The sequence below is a fragment of the Plectropomus leopardus genome, chromosome 13, assembly GCF_008729295.1.
Source record: "Plectropomus leopardus isolate mb chromosome 13, YSFRI_Pleo_2.0, whole genome shotgun sequence".
NCBI lineage: Eukaryota > Metazoa > Chordata > Actinopteri > Perciformes > Serranidae > Plectropomus > Plectropomus leopardus.
In genome coordinates, this window is record NC_056475.1 from 18,230,448 (window position 1) to 18,253,458 (window position 23,011).

Below are 23,011 nucleotides of genomic sequence, written 5' to 3' on the forward strand. Positions count from 1 at the left end.
GAACAAGCCACAAAACATTGAGCATTAGAGCCAAAGATTAAAGAAAAGTAAATCAGCCATCGGACATTTACTGCAAAAAGTCAATGTGAACTTCAGTGCAGCTCAACTGAGCAGACGTCACAGAGTAGCAGCGACAATACCATCTGGGCGCCGTGAGCGACCAGAGCTGAGAAAAGACACCAAGTGTGAGTGGCCACAACTTGGCCATTGAGACCGGTGGACACAGACAAACCTGGCAACCAAGAGGAAACAGACTGTGTCAGCTCTGTCAACAACAACAACAGGTGAAGAAAAAGCAACACTTCCTGCACCACTGCGGTCCATGTAAGAACATGCAAGTTATTTACCAAACCTAAACTATAAAGAATTTGACACACTCCTAGCCAAAACAAAATGTTATCTTCACTTAAGGGAAAATGACACAGAAACAGTTTGAGAGAATGATAGACAGTAAAAGTAAAGATTATCTGCTTCAAGAGAGTTATATCATTAAATAACATATGAGAAGCATTTTAATGTGGCAGCTGGTCAAAGAAGGGCTCATTTTAATCATTTTATATTGAATAAGATAGTTTATAAGATGACCATGTAAAATCTTAAAGCTACAGTGCAGGACTCTTACATGAAAATGAACATTCAGTACATTCACGTCCTTGCCAAACAAGTTCACACAATGCAGATTAAGTCTATCGCCAACAGGGAAAGCTCTCTGTATTTCTAGTGAACCAGAGTTTCAGTGTCCGGTGTCTATGGCGACTTTCCCACTCAGGCGCACAGAAATTGATGTGTTTTACATTAACTGGGCATTTTTTGGTAATATTTTTCTATTTGGCACTGCTTTTGGTTACTTTTCTCAATGCTTCATCTGTATGATTGTGATTATGACGATTAATTGCAATACTACCTATGTATGTTGACAAATTCAATCATTATTTTTTTTTTTTAAAAAGAAGGGGGGAGCTGCTATGGCAGAAAATCCTTAGGAGTGTCCATGACAAGTTTCTGGCGTTGATGCCCCGAATAAAAAAAGAGGAAGGATTAAAATCAGAACAAGGCTTGAGAGAGCGCTCCTGGGACTGCGGGCATACATCATAAACACATGTCAACAGTGATTATGTATTTACTTTCACTGCCAGAGAGGGGGGACAAAAGTAAATAGGAAAGACAGATATAATAAAATAGAACAGGATGCCATTCTATTCTATTATAGATGTCTTTTCTATTTACCTTGTGTATTAAAGCTGGAGGGTGAAACTTTTGTTGTGGAGTAAAAAGTACACAGTACAATATCTCTCTGTGAAAAGTAGCGAGGTAGAAGTAATAGTAAGTAATAGACTGTCATAAAAACAACAGCACAAGTACCTCAAAAGACTTTAGACTTGGTTTGACAAAATCAAAACAGACTTGCAAATTGACTTAGACTTTAACACCAGTGACTTGTGACTTCACTTGGACTTAAACCTTTTGACTTGAAAATACTTTATAATTTTCCCAGGCCCAAAGATGAAAGTGTCTGTTATGGTTGGCGATGGTGTAATCGACATCAAACTGCTCAATTAATTATTTTACAACATTTAGGACAAAAACATACAAAATTCACATTGTTGTGGTGAATAATGTTATATGCTGTGAAACTGCATTGTCAACACTACTTCTAAATAAGTATTAAGTTCGGTCATACTTGTTTTAACAAACCTTTTCACAAAAAAAAAGTAACTATTTTTGTAAATGTAATATATAATCACTGTGTTGTTAAAAAAAAGAATTAGAGTGCATTATGACTTCTTTAAATTCAAAGTTTAGGACTTGTGGCTGGGCTCCAGATTTAAGTGTAAAGACTTTAGATTCACCTGTGACTTGCAAAACAATAACTTGGTCCCACACCTGTTGAGTACTGTCCATGAGTATTTGTAAGTAGGTATGGTCAATAGTTACCAAACGATGCACACTACAATAGTAATATCCTAAAAAAAAAATTGTTTTGATTTTTCCATCTTGTTTCTAAGTTTGCACCATAACCATTAGCTTTTGTTGACCTATATTTTATATTGTCATGCATATCCTTTTTTCCAATCATTTCTTTGCGAAGCCTTTTTTCTTTAATTGTGGTATCATGTAACTAACAGGCCATTTGATATCTTCTTTTCCCTAATTGTCGAATTCTGATTCATTATTCTTGCTTTTTAAAACCTGGACAACATGCTTTAGCAATACTGTACTTATATATATATAATTGTGCCTATTAAGCAATTTAGAACTGGAGAGACACTGAGACAGAGTGAGGGCAAATGAATGAAAGCAAGACAGAAAATGGGAGGAATCAGAAGAAGAGAAAAGGAGTAATGGGATTGTAATTAAGGCTTTAGAAATATTGTTTATTCAACATTCACGCACATAAAGCACGCGGAGTTGTTAAAATTGAATTGAATTGAGAGAGATAAAGGAGCGGTGGACACTTACTTGGACATAAGTGCATAAGTGAGAGGATTTTCATAAGACATCTTAACTGCTTCATCAACATAGTGTAGCCTAAATGCTTCTTGTCATGCCAAAAAAGCACCGACTGAATTTGAAGTGTATGTGTGAGTGTGTTAGAGAGAGAGAGAGAGACAGACAGAGAGAGAGAGGGCTGTTTTGGCTTTCATCAGTCACATCTCACTGTTGGAGGGGGATTGAAGCGGCTGCCTCGGAGCTCTCCGGTAACGGAGACAGTAGACGGCACTGACTCACACTGACGATCACACACAGCACATTTCAGACTCTACCTGCCCTGCAACCTGACAGGAGGGAGACGATGAAGACATAGGCTAAAAGGAACTTTCCTGTTTTTTGGGGGTGCTATTTTCAACCCGCTGCCGACAGCGTATGTCTCTTAAATTCGGGCATCAGATAAAGTCAAAATGTTATTGATTCATAAACACCAGATGGCGGTGAGTTGAAATAAAACACATCTGAGTGTATCGGGACGGTGTTTTTCATCGCCTCTTTAAACTTCGTTTCTAGAGCTGGACCTTCTATTTTTAATTTTGTCAAACATCTCCCGACCCCCTTCTACTCCTCCACCACCTCCTCCTCCACCTCCTTCTCCTCCTCCAACCGCCTTCACTTCATAAAACAACAGCCACCGCGGAGACAAGACTACCGCCTTCCTGCCAGCGCTCAAAGGGAATCAAAATAACAATTTAGCAAACAGCAGCACAGGATTGGACCCTCTCAAGGATGCTACTCCAGCACAGACACCACTAGACGGTCCAAACAGCCGCTGCCAATATGTTCAGGCGAGGTAAGAGAAAGACTAATTCACTTGTTTTTGTTACCGATAGCGCGCGCGGATGGGCTGTTAATCGATGTGTGCGTGTGTGTCCGTGAGTTGAAATTCTATGATTGTTTCTTGTATTTTTTTTTTAATGTTGGCTAAATGGAGTCGCTACTGGAAAAGCTTCTCGATGCCACCTTAACAACTTACCAGCCGTCCTTTATCCGCGCTGGCGGCCTGGAATGGGAAGGGAATTAAATATTTATCCACTTCATGTAAAAATTATTCTTAAAATAGCGAACCGCTGCCGCACTGCAGTTTGTAGGACTTGCCCGCACGAGGACGGCTGGTGCTGTTGTTGCGCGCGCGAGCGTGCGAAGCAGAGAGAGAGCGCGTGAGAATGAAATTGTTGGGGAAAAGTTCACAATTGTGCTTTTTGGAACAAAGTTTTACCTGTTTGGGCTCTTTGTGAGCGCGCACATGTATGGCTTGAGTGCGCGCGTGCTTGTATGTGTGTGTGGTTATATTGGCGTGACAGCGCGAGGCGCTCAGCCTACCAACAGCAGGATATTTTGACTTGTGTCTGCGCTAAGGGAGAGGGGTGGCTCTCCCTGTGGACGAGAGGGCGAGTGAATAACAGCACGCGCCCAACACCTAGCTGTTTACTATCACACTGCCACGCGGCTGTTTTGTGGTGAGGAAAAAGACATTAAGTTTTACCAGGATGACCTTGCCTGTGTATGTGTTGACAGGGAGGCTCCACTCCTGCTGTCAGCCTCTTTTTCTGCGCGTGCGTGCGTACACGAACGTGCACGTGCGTGATGAGAAAGGTCTTATAATTAACTTTTGACAAATTCTAAATATCACAAACTGATATTAAAATTAAGAAAATACCACTCATTGAAAACATTAAAGCAGGAGAGACTAAGGATGGTTGTAACAGCACCACTTTCACTACGAAGGGGTGACTTATGAGTCATATATTGCATCTGTGGCATGACCCTTTCTATCCTGACCTTGAATGTGAAATTCATAGATTTGTGAAGAAGTGTGCAGATTTTACAGCCAAAATAATTTTTTATAGGTGTGAAGTTGTGACGAAGGCAGCAGACTCGTATTTTGAACTCACTCGATGTGAGGTACTAAGCATCTGACAGGTCCAGTTAGCGAGATAGACCTTAGTCAGAATTGGTTATTGGTGTATGTATTAGTTTTTTGTGTGTATTTTTTGTTATTCTGTAAGTTGTAGTATTTCACTCTTATTGTTACATCTTACCCCTGTAGTGGGACAGGTTGTAACAATGGAGCTCCTGGCATTTGATATCAAATAATGCATTCTGTGATATAGTTGGAGAAGTCGAAAAAGATTCTATTTGTAGTCGAAAAACAAGGGTACTTTGGGCCAAAATTTGAGAGCTCTAACACTAAAATTCAGTGAGTTATAGGTGCTGAGACAAAAAGTGTTCGAATCATCCCCAGTCTCCCCTATACACAAACACACCACAGAGAGACATTTTAAAGTATTTGTGAAGTGGTGACTCATCTGCCAATCCCCTCACACCAACCTCCACCCAAAATTACATTGGGGCTCTGTGAAAGGCAAATTGTCAGGGTGCTGCTCTGTGATGAGTGTAGCGCACGGCTGACTGAACTCTGAGAACATAATAGAAAAACATTCTTTAATAGAGACACTGGGAGTCTGTCATTTGTCATATCACTGCAGCCCAACACCGAGGAGGGAAACAACACGCGTACATCCATGCACATCATTATCTATTAGCTCACTTGGTTGGCCCAAGTCGGGGCACAAGCTGGGCGATCTCCTCATTAAGGGTCGGACCTAATGGGCTTGACAGAGGGCTGATTAGTGCTGTCATTGTATGTGTGCGTATGTATGACAGAGCAAAAGAAAGACAGAGCGAGAGCTTGCTGGCTGGAGGCAGACAAGCTTTATTTTAATCTTCCTGTAATTTCAGATGGATAGCACACACCCACACACACACACACACACACGACAAACAGCGGTGATGGCTGATGCGGTGTGCTTTGTATCTCCTCCTACAAATATGTGGCTGTCAGTAACAATAATAAAATTCAGAGTAATTGTGCAGTCTGCTTGAGATACAGTTATCTATGTCTGTCACCTTTACCCACAGTATCTCTCTGCGGTGGGATGAAACAAGAGAGCGCATGTGAGGAGAAGGAGGAGAAGTGTTTCTGTGTAATGAAAACTCCCTCTCTCTTTCTCTCTTTGTCTCTCGTTCTTCTCTCTATCTCTCTGCTTGGCCAGTTCCTGCTGCCAGCCCCAGTCTGAGAGGAGAGCGGCCTGGCAGGCTGATTGGCTACTAGGCTGGCTGGTTTGGGTAGCTGCCGAAGCTTTGTTTCCCAGCTTGTTTGAAGCTGGATTTGTTTCCCTTACTTGACTTTCCCTCTGTCTCCAACTCTTAAGTTGTCTCTCTCTTTATCTACAGCTTTCCACAGTCACGTACACACTGACACTGGGTGAACAAAACACATGCCTTAAAATTAGTTATGAAAAGAAAAGCTCTTTTATGAGAAACACAAATTAAAGGCTTTATTGTGCTCTGTCACAGTCTGCAAAAGTGCACACACACAGTCGAATTTGGATTTTTTTGTTTTGTTTTTAGCGAGGCCTGCAACTAATGATTACTTTTATTATTGATTCATCAGCCCATTACTTTTTCAATTTATCATTTTTTATCCGTAAATGTCAGGAGTTCCTCGCATTTAAGAAGCTTAAACTAGCAAATATTTGCAGTTTAAGAATGAAAAAAATGAGATGATTAGTGGATTATGAAAACAGCTGCATTTTAACTCAGTCAATAAATGATCAGTCGATTTAGCTTTGTTTTCGGCATATTCTATGATGTTACAGCTTAACTGTATTACTTTATTCAGACGTATTTTAGCTCACCTGAAGTGTGCGCCCCATATTGGCTGAGGCCTTTGTAACTGCAGGGGTTTCAAATCTGACCCGTGGCCCTTTGCTGCATGTCATAGCCCCCCTCCTTCTATCTCTCCATCTATCTATCTATCAATATCTGTAAGTTATGCATTTTTATTTTTTACCGTATGTGACTAAGAGAAGGGATCTGGTGATGTTTTAAACTAATAAAGCCCGGGCTTATTCTGATACCAATTTGGTCATAGTTAAGCACTATTCATTGAATTTTTGCATGCCTTTACGCTGGTGACAGTCGTAGCTGGAGGCATTATGTCTTTCTGGTTGTTCGACTGTCTGCTCTTGTGAACACAATATCTCAGAAACGCCTCAAGGGAATTTCTTAGACTTTGGCACAAACATCCATTTGGGCTTAATGATGAACTGATTATGATATGGTGGTCAAAGGTCAAGGTCGTTGTGAGCTCACAAAACACATTTATGGCCATGACTCAATTCTTGAGTTAAGGCCATATCATAATTGACAACTATGAGAAAATTTCAGCAACATCCATATTTGAAGCATTGGTTACTGTCATGGCTATATGTACATGTAGCAGCTTTTTGCCAACCTAATGCACAAAGCACTCAAAAAGTAAGGCCATGATTTCATTCAGAAAACACCTTCTTTCAGTGTGAGGTGCAAACACTAACAAGCTGAGCTGATCAGCAGTCAGAATGCGTGGATCATTTTAAGAGTAAACATGACAGTGATGGATCAGACAAGCAAATCAATTGCAACTGATCAATAAAAAAGATGTTTCTCAGGGATTTGAAAGCATTTTGATTGACAGGGTTTTTTTTTAAGGGATTGAAAAATGTCTCTGCATCATCACAGTCTCCATCAAAATTAGCCTCATAATTCTCCTTTCAAACAAGGCTACATAAGTTCGTTTCATTATGCCATTTAAGATTAAAACACACGGTAAAATTGATGGCATCGTTTTGAGGCATTTTAGGGAGACTCCTGAGAGTGTTTGTTAATCAGCAAAGTGCTATCCTCTGGAATTTAATGTGTTTGGAGTTTTCAGAAATGTTGATGATTAAAAACCCATGATCAGACTATGCAAACATTTTATAAATAGGCTGTGGCAATGCATACAGTGATAAATACAGTGATTTTGAAAACATTGTCCAAATGCATTTTGACTTAAAGCGATGACAATATAATCTGTGGTTTGGTCCTCATAGAGCTTTGCTGCCTGTGTCAGGAACTTTATAAAAGGCAACTTGGAACTAAAAAAAACAGTTGTGAGCAAATATCAGAAGTTATTATTTGCACTAACATTAAACTGTCTACATTATTTACTTCGTATTTAAATATATAATATTGTCATGTTTACATACATATTTACACTACAAATTTTCTAGACTATATAGTTACATTTTGGCGATTGGCAAAATCAAAAGTATATTGAATTAGCTATTAGCAGGTTATCTTGTTTGCAATGTACCCATGGATTTACAGAAAACCATCACTGCAGTACTTTGATACTGAAGAAAACATAAAATCCTGATGAATCCTAGGCACGTTTTGGCAAGTTATAATGAGTATTCTTTTTTTCTGTGATTTCTAAGATGATTTTGGGGTGTTTATTTGCAAAGGACATCGGAGTTTTGATTACCACGGGGTGTGTTAGTCACGCTGAATCTAAAATGTGAGTTCAGTCTGTGTGTTCATATTTGACTAAGTTATGGCAGCATCTTTGCTTCTTGATGCTCCTTTTGTGCCCCTCTTCTAACCTCTGATTTAAACAATTCATGGGGACTACAGAACAGCATGTAACGCCCATGGATTTAATGGTGTTTCTGTAACACGTTAAGACACACAAGTTCAAGTTTTATGGAGGACGCCATCATTTCAGGGATTTGAAATGTGAGTAAAATCCTACTTCTTGAGTTGGGAGCTCCATCTTCTAAAGGCACGACACTTTCTCTTCTTCTTTTTATCATTACCCCGTAATGTGATTTCATCCTCTCGCTCTCCCTGTCGGCCCCCGCCAATGAATGTACTGTAATCCACGAAAATGTGCAATATCTGAAGAATGTTCCGTGATATTACCTTCAGCCATGATAATATATAACGAACTTCAGCTCAGTACTGGAATCCGCTGATCAATATCAATATACGATGGGAAAATTGCAAGTCACTGTTCATTTTGACTATAGCCTCAACCTTGCTTGAGGGCCAATGGCTTTGTCGGGGACCAAATGTGAAAAAAATCTGGCCTGATTGTGAAACTTTCCAGCAGTATTATCGAGTTCTTGCTCGACTCTAGCCTGAACAAATGAGAAGTTTCAACATTTTCATACATTCATAGAGTATATTCATGCAAAACTGTTAACCTGTAAATATGTCCTTCATGCTAGTTAGCTTGAAATCATTTGTCATCTATATAGCTACTTTTTAAATAGGATGAATATCACTTCATCTGATGCCACTGCGACAAAAACTCATGTCACATCGTTACTTTGTTTCTCCGAGTTGACAGTTGTGTTGGCACACACATACATTTTGCCTGCAGGCCGTTGTCAAGTCTACAGTCAAAACAATTAGAAGCTACTGGTGCTGTTTTGCGCTTTTGTGTATGTGTGTGTGTGTGTGTGTGTGTTTACTTGAATCTATGATAGCCTTGGTGGATGATAATAACATATGGATTAGTGACAAAATGTTTATTCGGGTCGTGAAGCACCAAATGGCGGGGTAATTGAGTGCTGAGATTGATCCAAATTTGCTCTTGCAGTACAGACATCCTGAGGCAGCGGACAGATTTTACAGATTATGCAGAGGGGACAAAATATGGGCAATGTGGCACTTTGTGAGGATTCTGTGGATATATCATATTAGAGAGCTAAACCGTCTTGGGATTCGATGACTGGAATGGAATTCATATGATAATCAATTACATCTCTAATGCAAGTCACAGCGGAGAACAGGATGAAACGCATCAGCACACACATACCGCCACACACAGCCAGCGTCCGTGCGATGGCTGTGCATATCAATGACCTTTGCAACCGCTCCTCCTGCCTGATCTCAAGGTCACTCACAGACTCCTTTCTTCTGCCGTATCCTGAGCTCAGTGTGGTCTGCCTGCTGAATTCTATTTCATCATTAAGTTGCACAACAATTTTCTGGAACGTGCACAGCGTTCACAATCGATACACCGTGTTTAAATGCGTTAAAATAATTACAGGGACTGATGTTTTACAGCTCCGAGCTTCTAAACTGGTGAACTCTCACAAACACAGTGCAAAAAAAAAGAAACACTTAATGAGCAGGAATTGTTTTGATGCTAAATAAACAAACAGCAAGTGTTACAAAATTATGCAGCACAGAGCATGAAATGGCATTTTACAACGGCCCTGTGGTGTTTTATTCCAACTTTCTTGCCGAAGAAAGCTCAATTCCACACTAATCTTTATGTTCAAACATACTGCTTTGCACTTTTGATATGTTTCGCTATGTTGCACTGCAAGTTCAAAGAGTCTGCTACAGCAAAATCAAACAATACCTGAAGATTTTTTTGTTCAAATCAACAAAAAGTGGTAAAAATCATAGGGCCAGCACAGCAAAATGAAATGGTTTGCAACACTACTTGTTTAATTGCGGCTGCAGCAAAGTTGTTGCTGATTTGTTGGTAAATATGGTGCACTAATTTGCTTATGAATCACTGCGGTTCACCTTGAGAGCCGGCTACACGCACACACAGCAGGTAGGTCCTCTGTGAATGGAGTGCCCAATCAAATGAGACATTAATCCCTATCAGGAGCCCTGTGGAGGCCTCTGATTGCAGGTTTACTTAGCAATAGCTACAACTACATGTGCATAAACTGTGTGTGTGTGTGTTATGCAAAGAGGCATTGAGTGCGATACATGGGTGTGTCAGTCAATGAGTATAAGAAAGTTTTCGGATGAAAGGCACACAAATGTGTGCGATCACATGGCAAGAACACAGTGATCATAAGGATTTTGTGAGTGTGTGCATGTGTGTTTGTCTGTGAGCATCAGGAATCGTTAGTGTAAATGTCAGAGCTGGAGGACTAGAGGACTTATACTGTATACCAAGCAGACACTGATGCAAACATGCAGAGAGAGAAGGAGAGGCAGAGAGAAAGTGTAAGACAGAAAGATGGACGAAGGAAGAAAATGAGTGATTAAGAAACGGATGAGAAACAGACTTTACCTGGAGGAGGAAAGAACAGAGAGTAAGCCAATGGCGAGTGAAAACTGAGCTTACGGGAGCTGATTGTATGTGTGTGTGTGTATGTGTGTTTCAGGCTGACTTTCTTTCTCAATCTTTGGACCAGGAACTTTGTATTTTCCTGTCTCCAGAGGGAGAGGCAGTTGGACAAACCACTCGCTTGCAGCAGCACCCTTGTTTGCTGACTGAAGTGTATGAGCCACTATTATTCATGTTAACGCCGGCGTGTCTTATCTTATAATATAAGATAAGATAAGCCTTCATTAATCCCCAGAGGGGATGTTCGGGGTGTTGCAGAAGCAGCAGCACAAGGGCAGAAATAAGTACAGATAAATAGAAGAAGTAAATAATAAGAGATATAAAAAAAACTAAAATAAGAACAGAAGTAAAAATAGAAACTATACAAGAGTTATTTAAGACAAAGTTAGTTATAGTGTATGGAAACAGAGTACACCAGTCTAATGTAGAATATGATCATACTTAGTATTTTCCTGTATTAATACAGAATTATACTACAACAAATTGTTTCGACCTTTTTTTTCTGTTAAGCCATCTTAGGCAAACTGTGATCTGTGATATAGGTTATTCTGAATAAAACTGAACTGAATTGATTCAAATTGAATATATAATGTACTAAAGCATGATAAGAGAGTATGGTATATACAATATAGTGTAAGGTAAAATGGCAGGGCTGGGATGATGCTGGATGCAGTGAGTTGTGAAAACCCAGCAGTGTTTGACATGTTGTGGAGGGGGTGGTATTCGTGACATTTGAAGCCATAAACTTAAAATGTCAGTGAGATGAGAAGATGGATCTCAATCTTCGTCTGTGCTTAATAGTGAGAGTAGCTTAGCTTAACATTAAAGATGTGTTTCACTTTCGGAAAGATGGTCTTGTCATAAAACTAGACTGTCATTGCGGCAGAGAGACGCATATACTGGTGCTACATGACCAGAGAAAACAGAAAAAGAGCTGTGGCATTTGCTTTTGCTCAAGAGGTAGAAAACCTACAACTACCAGAATGCACTGCGCCGCACTGGACCAATAAAGCTTCTGCTGGTGGGTGATTAATTACCAAGGAGGTTAAAAAGAGGAGAAGTCATGGCCTCATATCACATCATATCAATGGGGGGGACAACACACATGCAGTGAAATGTGGTCTGCATTCGCTGAAGGGCTCAATAGCTGGAGCACTGTCATAGAACATGGGGGATGATTGATTTGTGTCACTGAGGCGTCTAGTCAGCCTCGGGTCAGAATATTTTTAAACAAAAATAAAAGATATGAGTGAGAATTACAATCCTATAATTGTTGAAAAAGTCTGTAATAAAAGACCACAAACAAATGCTTTTTATATGCAAATGCTCTATTGTATATTGGCCTTCTTTCCCAAAAGTTCTGTGAGGCTGAGCACACCCAAAGACCACCTGAGGGGACGCCGTCCCATTATTTCTAGTGCCGTCTGTTGTAACCCACCAACATCACATCCATCTTTCACATAACAGCAGGTTGCCACATTGGTTAGCACTTTAGTCTCTGAGCAGTCACACTGATACAAAACCTCTCAACCACGACGACAGATACTGCACGCAGCTTTTGTTTGCCAAGAAATAGATCCGACACGAAACTTCCCCCTAAAACCACAAGCTGTTGTTTTTACATCATCACAAATTTGACAAAACACAGCATGTCCGTTAGTGAGCTTTAGAGGCCCCGATCAGATGGAGCATGTTTTGCAGGTTGCAAAACGTTAGGCGCATTGCACTGCCTTTTTTTGTTGAAGTCTGCCCCGATCAGACATAACGCTTTTTGCTGTTTGCTGCTCCTTTTACAAAAGTTGTTGCCAAGCATCCATTAAATCACCTGTCCTTAGCTCAACTGTTGTTTTGCTATGAAGTAAACTCACAGAGCTGTAGATCAAAGTTTGGTGGAGGGCACTTGCTCTGGCTCTGATTTAGGGTGAGAGACCGTCCAAAACAGTCAACGGTCACGAGGAAACTTACATCTTTGTGGGTGCTTAAGACGGGAGAAATCACAGGGAGTAACACCAGCCGGTCCAGGAGCCTCACCTGAATGATAATTGTTTCAAGGCTTATTTTAGGATAAATCAGGCACAATTGACAATCTGTTGTCAATAATCTGACGTAGTTACGGTTGGTAAAATGTTAGAAATTTGATTAATTATGAAAGTGAGCTAACGTTAGTTTAACACAAACCATGAACTGTACGCTACACTTGTTGTCATTGCCACCATGGAGGGCCCGCCTCTCAATTCATCTGATTGGATAACGGGGGAAAAACACAAATGATGTCAGGTGCTTTTTACGCTATGAGTTGACTTTTTCTTAACCCGAAGTGTTTAGGCCGATCCTGCAAAGCCGTGGGGCAGGTACAGTGGAAAATGCGAGGTACTAAGCAACGCAAAAGCAATGAGCAAAATGCTTCCCTCTCATTGAAAACCATTACAAAAAGCCGCCCCGGGCTGCTAAAACATGATCTGTGTGATCAGGACCTGAGGCTATTTTCTTTACTTGGTGCATGAGGTGCACATTAGCCTTTTCCTGTCCAGTCAGACTGATGTTGATCTTTAACCTCATTCTCAGACAATGAAGCATATTTCCAAAAATGTTAAACTGTTCCTTCAAACTAACTAAATTTATATAAACTCACTGAAGTCCCATATTTTTTCCTCTATTCCTGATAGATGCCTCAGAAAGTAACATGGCACATTCCTGAACACACTGACCAAAAAAGAAAAAGAAAAAAGGAAATCAAATCCTTTGTGTCTAACTCCCTTGCAGGATATATCTGCCCAACCCCCCCTCCCCTCAAATCTCCTCTCCTCCCAAGTCTTCTCCTCTGTAGCTGGTTCACTCTGTACCTGTTGAATAATTGATAGCTGTTTTGGTTTCCGATAAGGCGTTTGGGGTCCACAGCTCTCAGCAGTATGGGCTTGCTGCTTTCCTCACGGCAGATCACACGGCTCAGTCCATCCTTTTCACTCTTTTCCTCTTCTTCACTTTGCCTCGGTTCTGTTTTTATCTCGTTCTCCACATTATTCTGATATGCGCCACTCACATTCTCTGTAACATGTTTGCATGCATGTACTTTATTGTAGCAACAGCCCTTACTTTGGGTTTATTCTAGATAAGCTCTTGATATGCATCTTCTTTTTACAAACAACCCTGAAAATATAAATAAATAGTTTTTTTCCCTGGTTATTACCATGGAAACTGAACTTGTAGAGACAGAAAGTAAGTAAATAGGATAAGGTACCTAACATGCCTCCATAAGCCTGCTCGAACTGCAGCAGCCCTGATATCACATGCAGATTTTTGCATGGGATGTTTACAAGGTTGAGGCACAAGAACAGGAACACTCGATTTTGAAATTATTTCAACTTTGAAGTGGATGAGTCATCATTGCAAAGACTTTTTTTAATTGGCAAATCTGTGGCATGCCAATGAGCAGCATTTAAACTCCCTCCACACTGTCCATCATATGCCTGTTGGTTAGTTTTAACCTGAGACTGCCGTCCCTCTGAGATAAGGCGGTATCTTGAGACTGTCCTCAAGAGGAAAGCACTGCATGTTTGTTCAGATGCCCCAGGCTTTGCTTTGGCCTCTCTTAAGTCCCTCAAACTCATGGATCTGGTACTCCAATCGGCCTTCCTGGATCATATTTTCTTGTCTCACGTGTACTGAAACAATATGTCCCAACAACGCAGCCCCTTGGTTTTTCTTTAAGCAGGGCTGTTTTCAATCTGAACGCCTTCTTATGTAGCCTATATTAATGTTTACCTGACAAGAAACTCTAAGAATTTCACCTGTTGTGTATCAGCAGGAAAGGTGGAAGTAGCATGGCTTCGTTTTACAACGCAGTCTTACAGAAATACTTTAAATTGGCACGACTTCTTCACAATGCATTACATGTTTGAAGACACGAAACGTGTAAACATTACGACTGGCAACAATGCAAAGTGTATCATGATCACACACTGTTTTAAACATGTCAGTAATGATTGGTCAGAGTGAATCTGGGGGTGGCTTTTACTTTCACTTTCACTCGCAAACATGTCTACCAATTGTTACCGAAAACCCTGCATAGTGTACCTTTAACTATGATGGTGGCGGATGTTTGTAACAGTGATCTGCAACATTTGGAAAGCACCGATGATGATGTGTTTCTGTCAGGGGTGTCAGTGAGAAATCTCTAAAATGGTCCTTATGGAAGGCAATGCATTTGCCCTAATCTTGTTATTATTTCTGACTGTGTTCATTAATATATTCAATCATTTGGCAATGTTATTTTTGACCGACGAACTGACGGTTTGGACTGCAAATGATTTTGCCTCCACGGAGATCTGATTTTACATTTAAAATGCTTCTATCAGAATTCTGAACCCTAGACCTTTTTTATAGTTAACAAATTAATTCAACCTCATATGATCTGTTCACATTGAAGCAGTGTACTTTAGATACTTTATAGTTAAAAGTCATTTTCATTTATTATTTATGTTGTTTTGTCTACCCACGTTCAACAAATCGCAAATGGAGCACTTGAGTATTTGTGTTTTAATATGCATGTACAGAAACTGCCTCACAACCTTCCTTCTTTATTTGTTCCCTTGGCCTCTGAGGCTCTCTCTCTGCTGTCTCTTTCGCTCCCTTTCTGCTAACTCTGTGCAGTAAAGTGTTTAGAGCCCTGTACTGGCTGTTACTCAGCATGTGGGGAATTGACGGAGATGGGTTAAAGAGGGAGAAGAGTTCATCAAACCCAGGACAACAAGTCAATTCCTCCTGATTTACCACATCAATCCCCATCTGTCCCGCACTGTTCCTATAAGCTCACGCACAAAACATGTGTGTGTCTGCACATACATAATCATTCTAACAGACACACACACACACACACACACATATGCCGACTTACTCCCAAGCTCTCTTTAACGTTTTCTCCCTCTCTCTCTGTACTGCAGTATAGACAGACAGGAGAGGCAGCAGTAGCAGCTCTTACATAACTACATCACTGCATTAACGAGCCCATCTGCCTCTGACTGGTGCTTACACTTAGAGTTAGAGCTCTGTTGAAATGATACACACTTAATACAAGTGCACAAGGTGTAGGACCACCCGACCTTTCCCAACAAGCAGGCTGACCAGGAGAAAATAGACTTATACTTTCCAGCTCTTTATCTCTGCTGAGCACATTTTCATCATAGAAATGGGAGGTATATTCTTTTTATATGACCGTATGACCGTTTTACTGTATAAAAAATAGACACAGATATTGGTTTGTGGACTAGTGTTTTGAACCCTTGAGTTTTGTATTTTGCCATTGCAATTTTGAATTTTTGGAACCAGAAGTAACAGTATTTGGACGAAAGGGTGGTGATAAGCCTAATGCTAGCGGCTAGCTTGGAGCATTTACAGCAATGATAAACTGCGATAATACCAATGTTTGCCTGGGAAAAACAGGCTTAAAACCATTAAAACAAAATGTACTAAAATTTGTAAGGAAAAACTGAATATCCAGCTCCTCTGTAAAATTAAATGCTGCTGACCAAAACATTGCAATTAACTGTTATAAATTAAAAACACACTCCTATAGTGAGCTGCAGGGATCATGTGGGAGGCCCGCCCGTAATATTGCCATGGTTTCCTCATCAAAAAGGCACAGGGATGTTTTCCATTGGATTTTGAATTATTACAGAAAATGAGCTCTGGGGCAAACAAGCAAGATGATCTTCACAAACTGACTTTTTGAAGCATGAATATGATCGCTAGATGTAAAACAAATAATGTTAGGCTATGAACTAACTATACCACAGTGGCATCACTGCAACTTCACAACCACAACAAGTGTTAAACTGTATTTGGCTTCATGGCGTTCTATAGTCTCATTTAGCCAATTGTTAGCAACTGCCCTTCTTTAAGATACGTAAAAGCTTCAAAATTCTTCAGTGGGGCATTTACTGACATCATTTATGTTAAAAGTCTTTTAAGCTTGTGTTAACCCCTTATTTTGTCCTAACCAAAAACCCATTCAAAAAGCCTATTGACTTTCCTTTGAGGGAACCAGAAATGCTAAAATGCTCACAAAATTATGGGTTTTAGGACTCATTCCTGCAAAACTCTATACTCTGTGAATCTGGGGTTACATTATGGTTACCTAACCTAATCAGTGTTGTCGCAGTGGTAGCAACAGTCACACATGGCAGCCACGCCTGTAATTATGCATAACTTTAAGCTTTAATACATTTGAACAGGCGAGTCATAACAAAAAAAAGACGCTGAAAACATGTTTATTTCTGCTGTAAAGATGTGAATTTAACATGAGGGTCAATGGGAAACCACTCAGTTTTGGAGCCAGCCTCAAGGGGTCGTTATGATGAACTGCAGTTTTTGACACTTCCATCATTTTTTCAGCCCTGGAGGTTGCTGCTTGTATAAGACACATAAATGCAACTGAATTCGACTTTTCTTGCAGTCTAATACAACAGTCCTAAAATAAATCCTGTCTTAATGAAGTTAATAATGTTTACTGTTTTAGCAATGTTTGAATATGTAGTGTTCCTTCATTGTTATAGAAGTGGTGAACAAAATATTTAAAACATCTCAGTATAATCTAGTACAATTAAACTGCACCTCCAAAATAATTTCAACAGAAATAAACACTGTTGTGTTTAACTGTGTGTACCTAATAAACTGGTGACTGAGTGTAGATAACTGAGTTCCTCATTTTGTCTTCTTGTCTTTCCTTTGCAGTGCTTATTTTCTGCCCCTTTATTTAGTGCTAAAACACTGAATGGATTAACTGACTGACAGAAAATAAGTCAACACCAAGTTTGATAACTGAATAACTGCTAAAGTACATTTACTAAGAAAAAAGGAAAATATTTTCTGGTGCAGGTGTTTTTTTTACACAGTTTAAAGACATCACACTGGGCTCTGGGAACTGGCAGCACATATTTTTCACAGTTCTCTGATGTTTAATCAGCTAAATTATTAATCAATAATTAATTGACTGATTAATTTATACGAAAAAAAAAACATTACTAACTCTTTCCCTTGTGTACCATTCAGCTGTACTTTTTAGGAGATCTGGGTTGTTCAGCAGATGCCTTCACTTCCAACACACTCACACCAAAACACACACACACACACACACACAAACAGAAAAAAAAACAACATTTGCCAGGACCCACTAGTGGGTTTAATGATGCTCATCCTGTTCCATTTTTACTGATGCTAAATCCAAGTCCTGACTAAATTCCCAAATTAGCCCGAGAACAAATAGGGAAAAAGCCAAAAATGACTTCACATTGCAAAGCCCACGCAAAGGTGCACAGGCACACCACACAGAGACACTGACGCATGAAGATGCTTGAAATTACTGTAGAAGAAGCTTCTATTTTGCGGCAGTCCGTGTTTGATGCGTGCTTCAGAGTGACGACAGGAAGTAAAGATGGAGTGATGTGAGAGAACAGCAGATGAGGGACGTGTGAGAAAGTGTTGTTTGTCTGCTGCCACAGCTTGTTTGTGTCTTCAGTCTGAGTCTCATTATAACATGGAGGCACTTGTGTGTGCGTGTGAGCACGGTACGTGTTCACGTGTGTGTGTGCGTGTGTCACACTCGGCCTTACATAACAATATGATGCTCAGCTGGGGACACTATACAGATGAATCCCAGGACGCCCCTTTTATTGGATCTAATGTGGAGGTTTTCTGGAACACAGCTAAAAAAGTAATCAGAGAGGAACTTTTACAGAGCTGGAAAAATCATAAATGTTTACTCACTCTAATATTCCAGTATATCAGCATCATTATCATACATCGCTGCACAAACCCACAGCCATTTTTATGCCATTACATTTATATTTTAGGCACTGCTAATGCTCTTTCCCAGAATGAGTGAGTCAGAATACTTCAGATGGGCTTTTACATATTTTGATTTTAGCTTTTTCTTTTCTTGCCATGTTGAATTCGAGCCTGAAAAATGCTATTTTTGTAGCTGGATTGTAAATTAGAATAAATGAAGTACAGTATCCTGTTGATACATCGATTAAACAGGAGAAATATGATAGTTTAACATATCAGTGGGGTAAATTTAAAACACTAAACCAACATCGACACCATGTTCTGCAAATTAGAAATGATTTGTACATGATAGGCTCATGGTACTGTTTGAAATAATCCATAGCGAGTTTTCCTTTTATGTAGCCAGCTTTGATTTCATGTCCGCAATCACTCAGTGTGGCTGGGAATGAAACATCTCATTTATGGCATGTTAACAATTGTATAGTACCTTTGCCTTTGAATTATGGAGAGATTATTACAGGTTGATATCATAAGAATCGAGCCAAATGTTCACGCAGAGCTTCAGTATGTGCTGAGAGAGGCAACATTAAATATAGTGAGCTTTAAATAAAACTGTCAAGATGGTATAGGCATTGTTGATAGAGCTGCTTTATGAGGGTGCTGCTGTCCCATGTAAGTGTAAGTGGTTTAAGGGAGACATGTCCCTGCAGCGTCTGTGTCGGGAGGTGCCAGCACAGTTAATGGTGAGGGTGAGGGTGTGCTAGAAGATGATTACTACAACGCCAAACAATGCGCGGTGGCTCACAGTTGGAGTCGGAAGCAGACAGGGTGAAGACATCCACATTGCACCCTCTGAACTCCCTCTCTCCCTTTCACCAATACTGCATTAATCTTCTTAAGCTGTCAGCATGACCTAAAACTGATGATGCGCAAGTGCGTAGAGAAGAGAGGGGGGAAAAACTCCCACCAAGCAGACAACAGCTTGTGACTAATAGTGAGTTTAGCGCAGCTCACCAAGCTCATAACTGAGTTGTTGCACCATCACCTTGGCACGATTCAATTACCGCTTTGAGAAAGGTGCTTACCTCAGATGTTTCTGCTCACTCACAAGTCAGTCCGACACTCTGCCTGATGTGTGTGTGACCTCCCTGTGAACCAGGGCAGGCCAAAGACTTTTGAGACCCCCTCCACGTGTGCAATTTAACAGATGGCACCGCTGGCTCACAAGTTAGCTCATCCACATGACATGAGACATCCGCATGGTTATGCAGGTGCGAGTTAATGAAAGGTGTGCATGCAGAAGCAGTGTGAAGCAAAAGCTGTAACACTGCATGGATGTGTGAAAAAGAGAGGAAAGGAAAATGTAATATTGGATGGGATACCGGTAGGAAGGGATGACAATATTCATGAGCTTCACAGGACTGATTTTTTTTACCCCTTTGCTTGCACCTGTTATTTAGTGATATAATGACCTGAGAGATAATCACAACGCAACAGATGCCTACCTAATAATACAATCAATCCCAAAAAGCCTGTATGACCTGTGTTGTTGTTATGATTACTACCGTGCTACTGCCCCAATAAGGATCTGGCTACACTGCAGCACAGCTGTCATGAAGATGGGCCGCCTGCCCAACTACACCAGCTGTGCCAGCCCGACCATCACTTAATCACCCTGGGAGGGAAGGAGGGAGGGAGGGGGAGGGAGGATGAGTTGCCGGGTTAAAAAAAGAAAGAGCAAGTGGCGAGGGTGAAGAAAGTTCAAAAGAAGAGAGTTAAAGGAAAACTGGAGAAACGAACAATGGAGGATGTTTGAGGGGGAGTAAGTGAGGAAGTGGTGGTGGTGGGGGGGGGATGCAGATGCTTAAGCAGGAAGGAAAAGCTGATGGATTTGAGAAGCAAAGGATGTACGAGGGGAAAACACAGACGTATAAGAAGCAAGAAAAAGTGGAGCAAGGAGGGAACTGAAAAAATATAGACAGATGAGGGCGGGGTTGAAGGTGAGTGTTGAGAAAAGAGTGATGGCCGCGAGAGTGACAACATGAGGAGATGAAAAGGCGAGATTCGTAAAATCTGACAAGTTGATTTAACTTAGAAAAATCTGGGAAACCAAAAATGACAAAATTGTAAAATGTAAGTAAATATATCTATTAGTCATGATTTATGTTTACTTTAGACCTAATTGTTAAGTTTATGTAACATTGAGTTATATTTGCTTGATTTTGTGAAGTTGTTGCAACTTAAAATGACAAGTTTTGGCAACTTTGGTAAACCATATTTAAGGTTCGATATATCTGTACTCTGCTGGTTGCAAACTAGTCAATCATATTTGTATTTTCTTAAACATGTAAAACAAAACAGAGCTAGCAGATCTCCTAACTTTATCATTAGCAAAATCCTCTTTGTCATGATTAAATTGAGTCAGAATAACATGTTTTACTTAAGTTGCTAACACTTAGAAAGAACAAAGTAATTTCAATTTTCATTTTTAAGTTGCAACAACTTCATGAAATTAAGTAAATACAGCTAACTTTTGATTAAATTAAAAATGAGATATAAAGTAAACATAAACTAAGATTAATAGTTATAATAACTATTAGTTATTAATAGTGTTATTTATATTATTTTAAGTAGGATCAATTTGTCAGATTTTCCAGTGAAGGAGGAGCTGGGGTGAGGGAAAATGGCCTGTCGAATGTTGAAAAGGACGGATGTGTGAAAGAGTTGGAGCGGGATGGAGGAGACGATGATGTCAAACATGTTTTAGGCTGATTTCTCAGCCAGGCAGATCAATACCTCAACAATCAGTCTTGTAATAGCAAGAGCGATATGCAACCGCACAAAATGCAGTACACTATATTTAGCTGAGGGAAACTTCTCACAGACTTTCAGCACTTGATACAAACACAAGGCCTTGGGATCTGACTGCAGTTAACATCTCTTAATGAACTAGACCAAATGCCGCAGTAAACATTAAACTGAGGTTGACATTTTTAACAAAACAATTTGTCTTTCGCTCTCTCTCCAATGCCGAACCTACCCAGCTATCTATCCTATTCCTCTAATGCCTTTTCTATCTCTCTCCTCTCTCTGAATATGTGTGACTAACATCATGTCAGGCGACGACTCTCAGAGCAAATCATCTGTCCCGGGGGCAGATTTGTGCTGCACCGCTCAAGATTTAGGGCAGCCGAGATGACTACATTTGTCTATATTGTAAAGACAGGTTATGCTTTATCTTCACACTGACTGACGGTGAGTCGACGCTAAAGGGAGGATCACTGACACGTAGATATTAAACATGGCTATTAACATAAACATATTTTTACTGCCGAGATAAATACGTCTCGTGAGTTAAAGTGAGTCTTTTTCCCTAACCTGATCAGTCAGCGGCCATCGATCTGAGCACATGCGATCTTGGAAAGCTGCAGGTTTGTATTGAACAGATGCAGCTACGCTCGCATTTATCGACTCAGAACTTGGAAAAACTAATTGATATGGACAACTCCCAGGAACTGCTGTAGCGCAGCAAAGGTTTAATGTATTTACATGGAAAGTTACCTGGGGCCATGGGGGCTCCAAGAAAAAAATATTGATTTCTGTGGCTAATAACAAAAAAAACCCTAGTTTTTGTGTATAAGAAAAGAAGACTAATTTGTTTTTATTGTGGAAAAAAAGCTTTTTAATGCAAAGAGCAAAACAATGAACAAAGAAACGAAATATGAAAAATGTAATCAAATAGAATAATAGATTTTTCTATGCTAAAAAAAAAATAAATAAAAAATTAACCTTTATAAATATGACACTAACACAGAGTGCCAGGGTTTCCGCCCAGCTCTCAGGATGTGTTCTGGTCTGCATTTCCCTCTGCACTGCTCCTACCTGCCCCGTCTCTTCCCATCCGTCTCCCCTGCTAGTCTCGGGGACCTTACACGCTCCGCTCAGCAACAGATCAAGACAAGCTACATCTTCCCCAAATGTCATTTCACAAGCATTTCCCCAGATGCGTCCATGGAAGAGGTTTTTCATGTAGTCACATGTGCATGCGGGTTATGTAGGAGTTGAGTCCACTTCTAAACACGCAACATTTTTTGTCTGGATCAACTGGTGTAATAACCAGTTATGTCTCGTGCGTGTGTGCTAAATAGATTACACGTTTCCACGGTGAGAGAAGTAGGATGTGGGGTACATAAAGTTGTTAAAGAGATAGCCCCTTCCCAGTTCAGAGAAGCAGGCTGGAGTCAGACACAGAAGCAATGTACTTCTGTGGATGGGGGTCAGTAACAAAACATATTTTAGCCACCTAAAAAAAGTCCCACCCAAAAACATCAATATCAGTTTAAGTAGGGCTGCCCCCTGAAAGTCAGAGATTTGAATCATCAGTCGAAGACCACTCAATCGACTGAGCAGCTGTTGTTTTTTCTCCTTCTATGTATTTATTTTTGCTAGTTAGTGTGCTGTGCAGTGTACTTCTGGGGACGTTTTGGTCCCCAGACTTTGCTGTGGAGTTAGTGCTCTCAACTGTTATGCTACCCTTTGGTCCCGGCTGCAGCAGCACAGAGGAGGAAGAGACTCTGCACTGTAAGGCTCTGTGAAAACAATGTCTTCTCTCTTCTGCTTCTGCTTAGAAGTGGCGAATTTACATCTCACAGCAACTTAATATGACAGTCACCAGTCGGCCATTGGAAATTGCCTGTCTGTTGTTAGTGCTGTTGGATTGTTTACCACATTACATGGGTGCCACTGTCACACTGAACATCCTGCTGA

General features: G+C 40.3%; 1 protein-coding gene across 1 annotated transcript in view; it reads left to right on the plus strand.

Annotated features, from left to right (window-relative positions):
* The first annotated feature begins 2,687 nt into the window (after positions 1-2,687).
* Positions 2,688-23,011, plus strand: part of LOC121952489 (reticulon-4 receptor-like 1) — a 97,507-nt gene continuing 77,183 nt past the window's right edge. Inside the window, exon 1 of the mRNA XM_042499209.1 lies at positions 2,688-3,283. Within this exon, the coding sequence (XP_042355143.1) occupies positions 3,271-3,283 (13 nt within the window). The 5' untranslated portion in view covers positions 2,688-3,270. The remainder of the gene's footprint in view (positions 3,284-23,011) is intronic.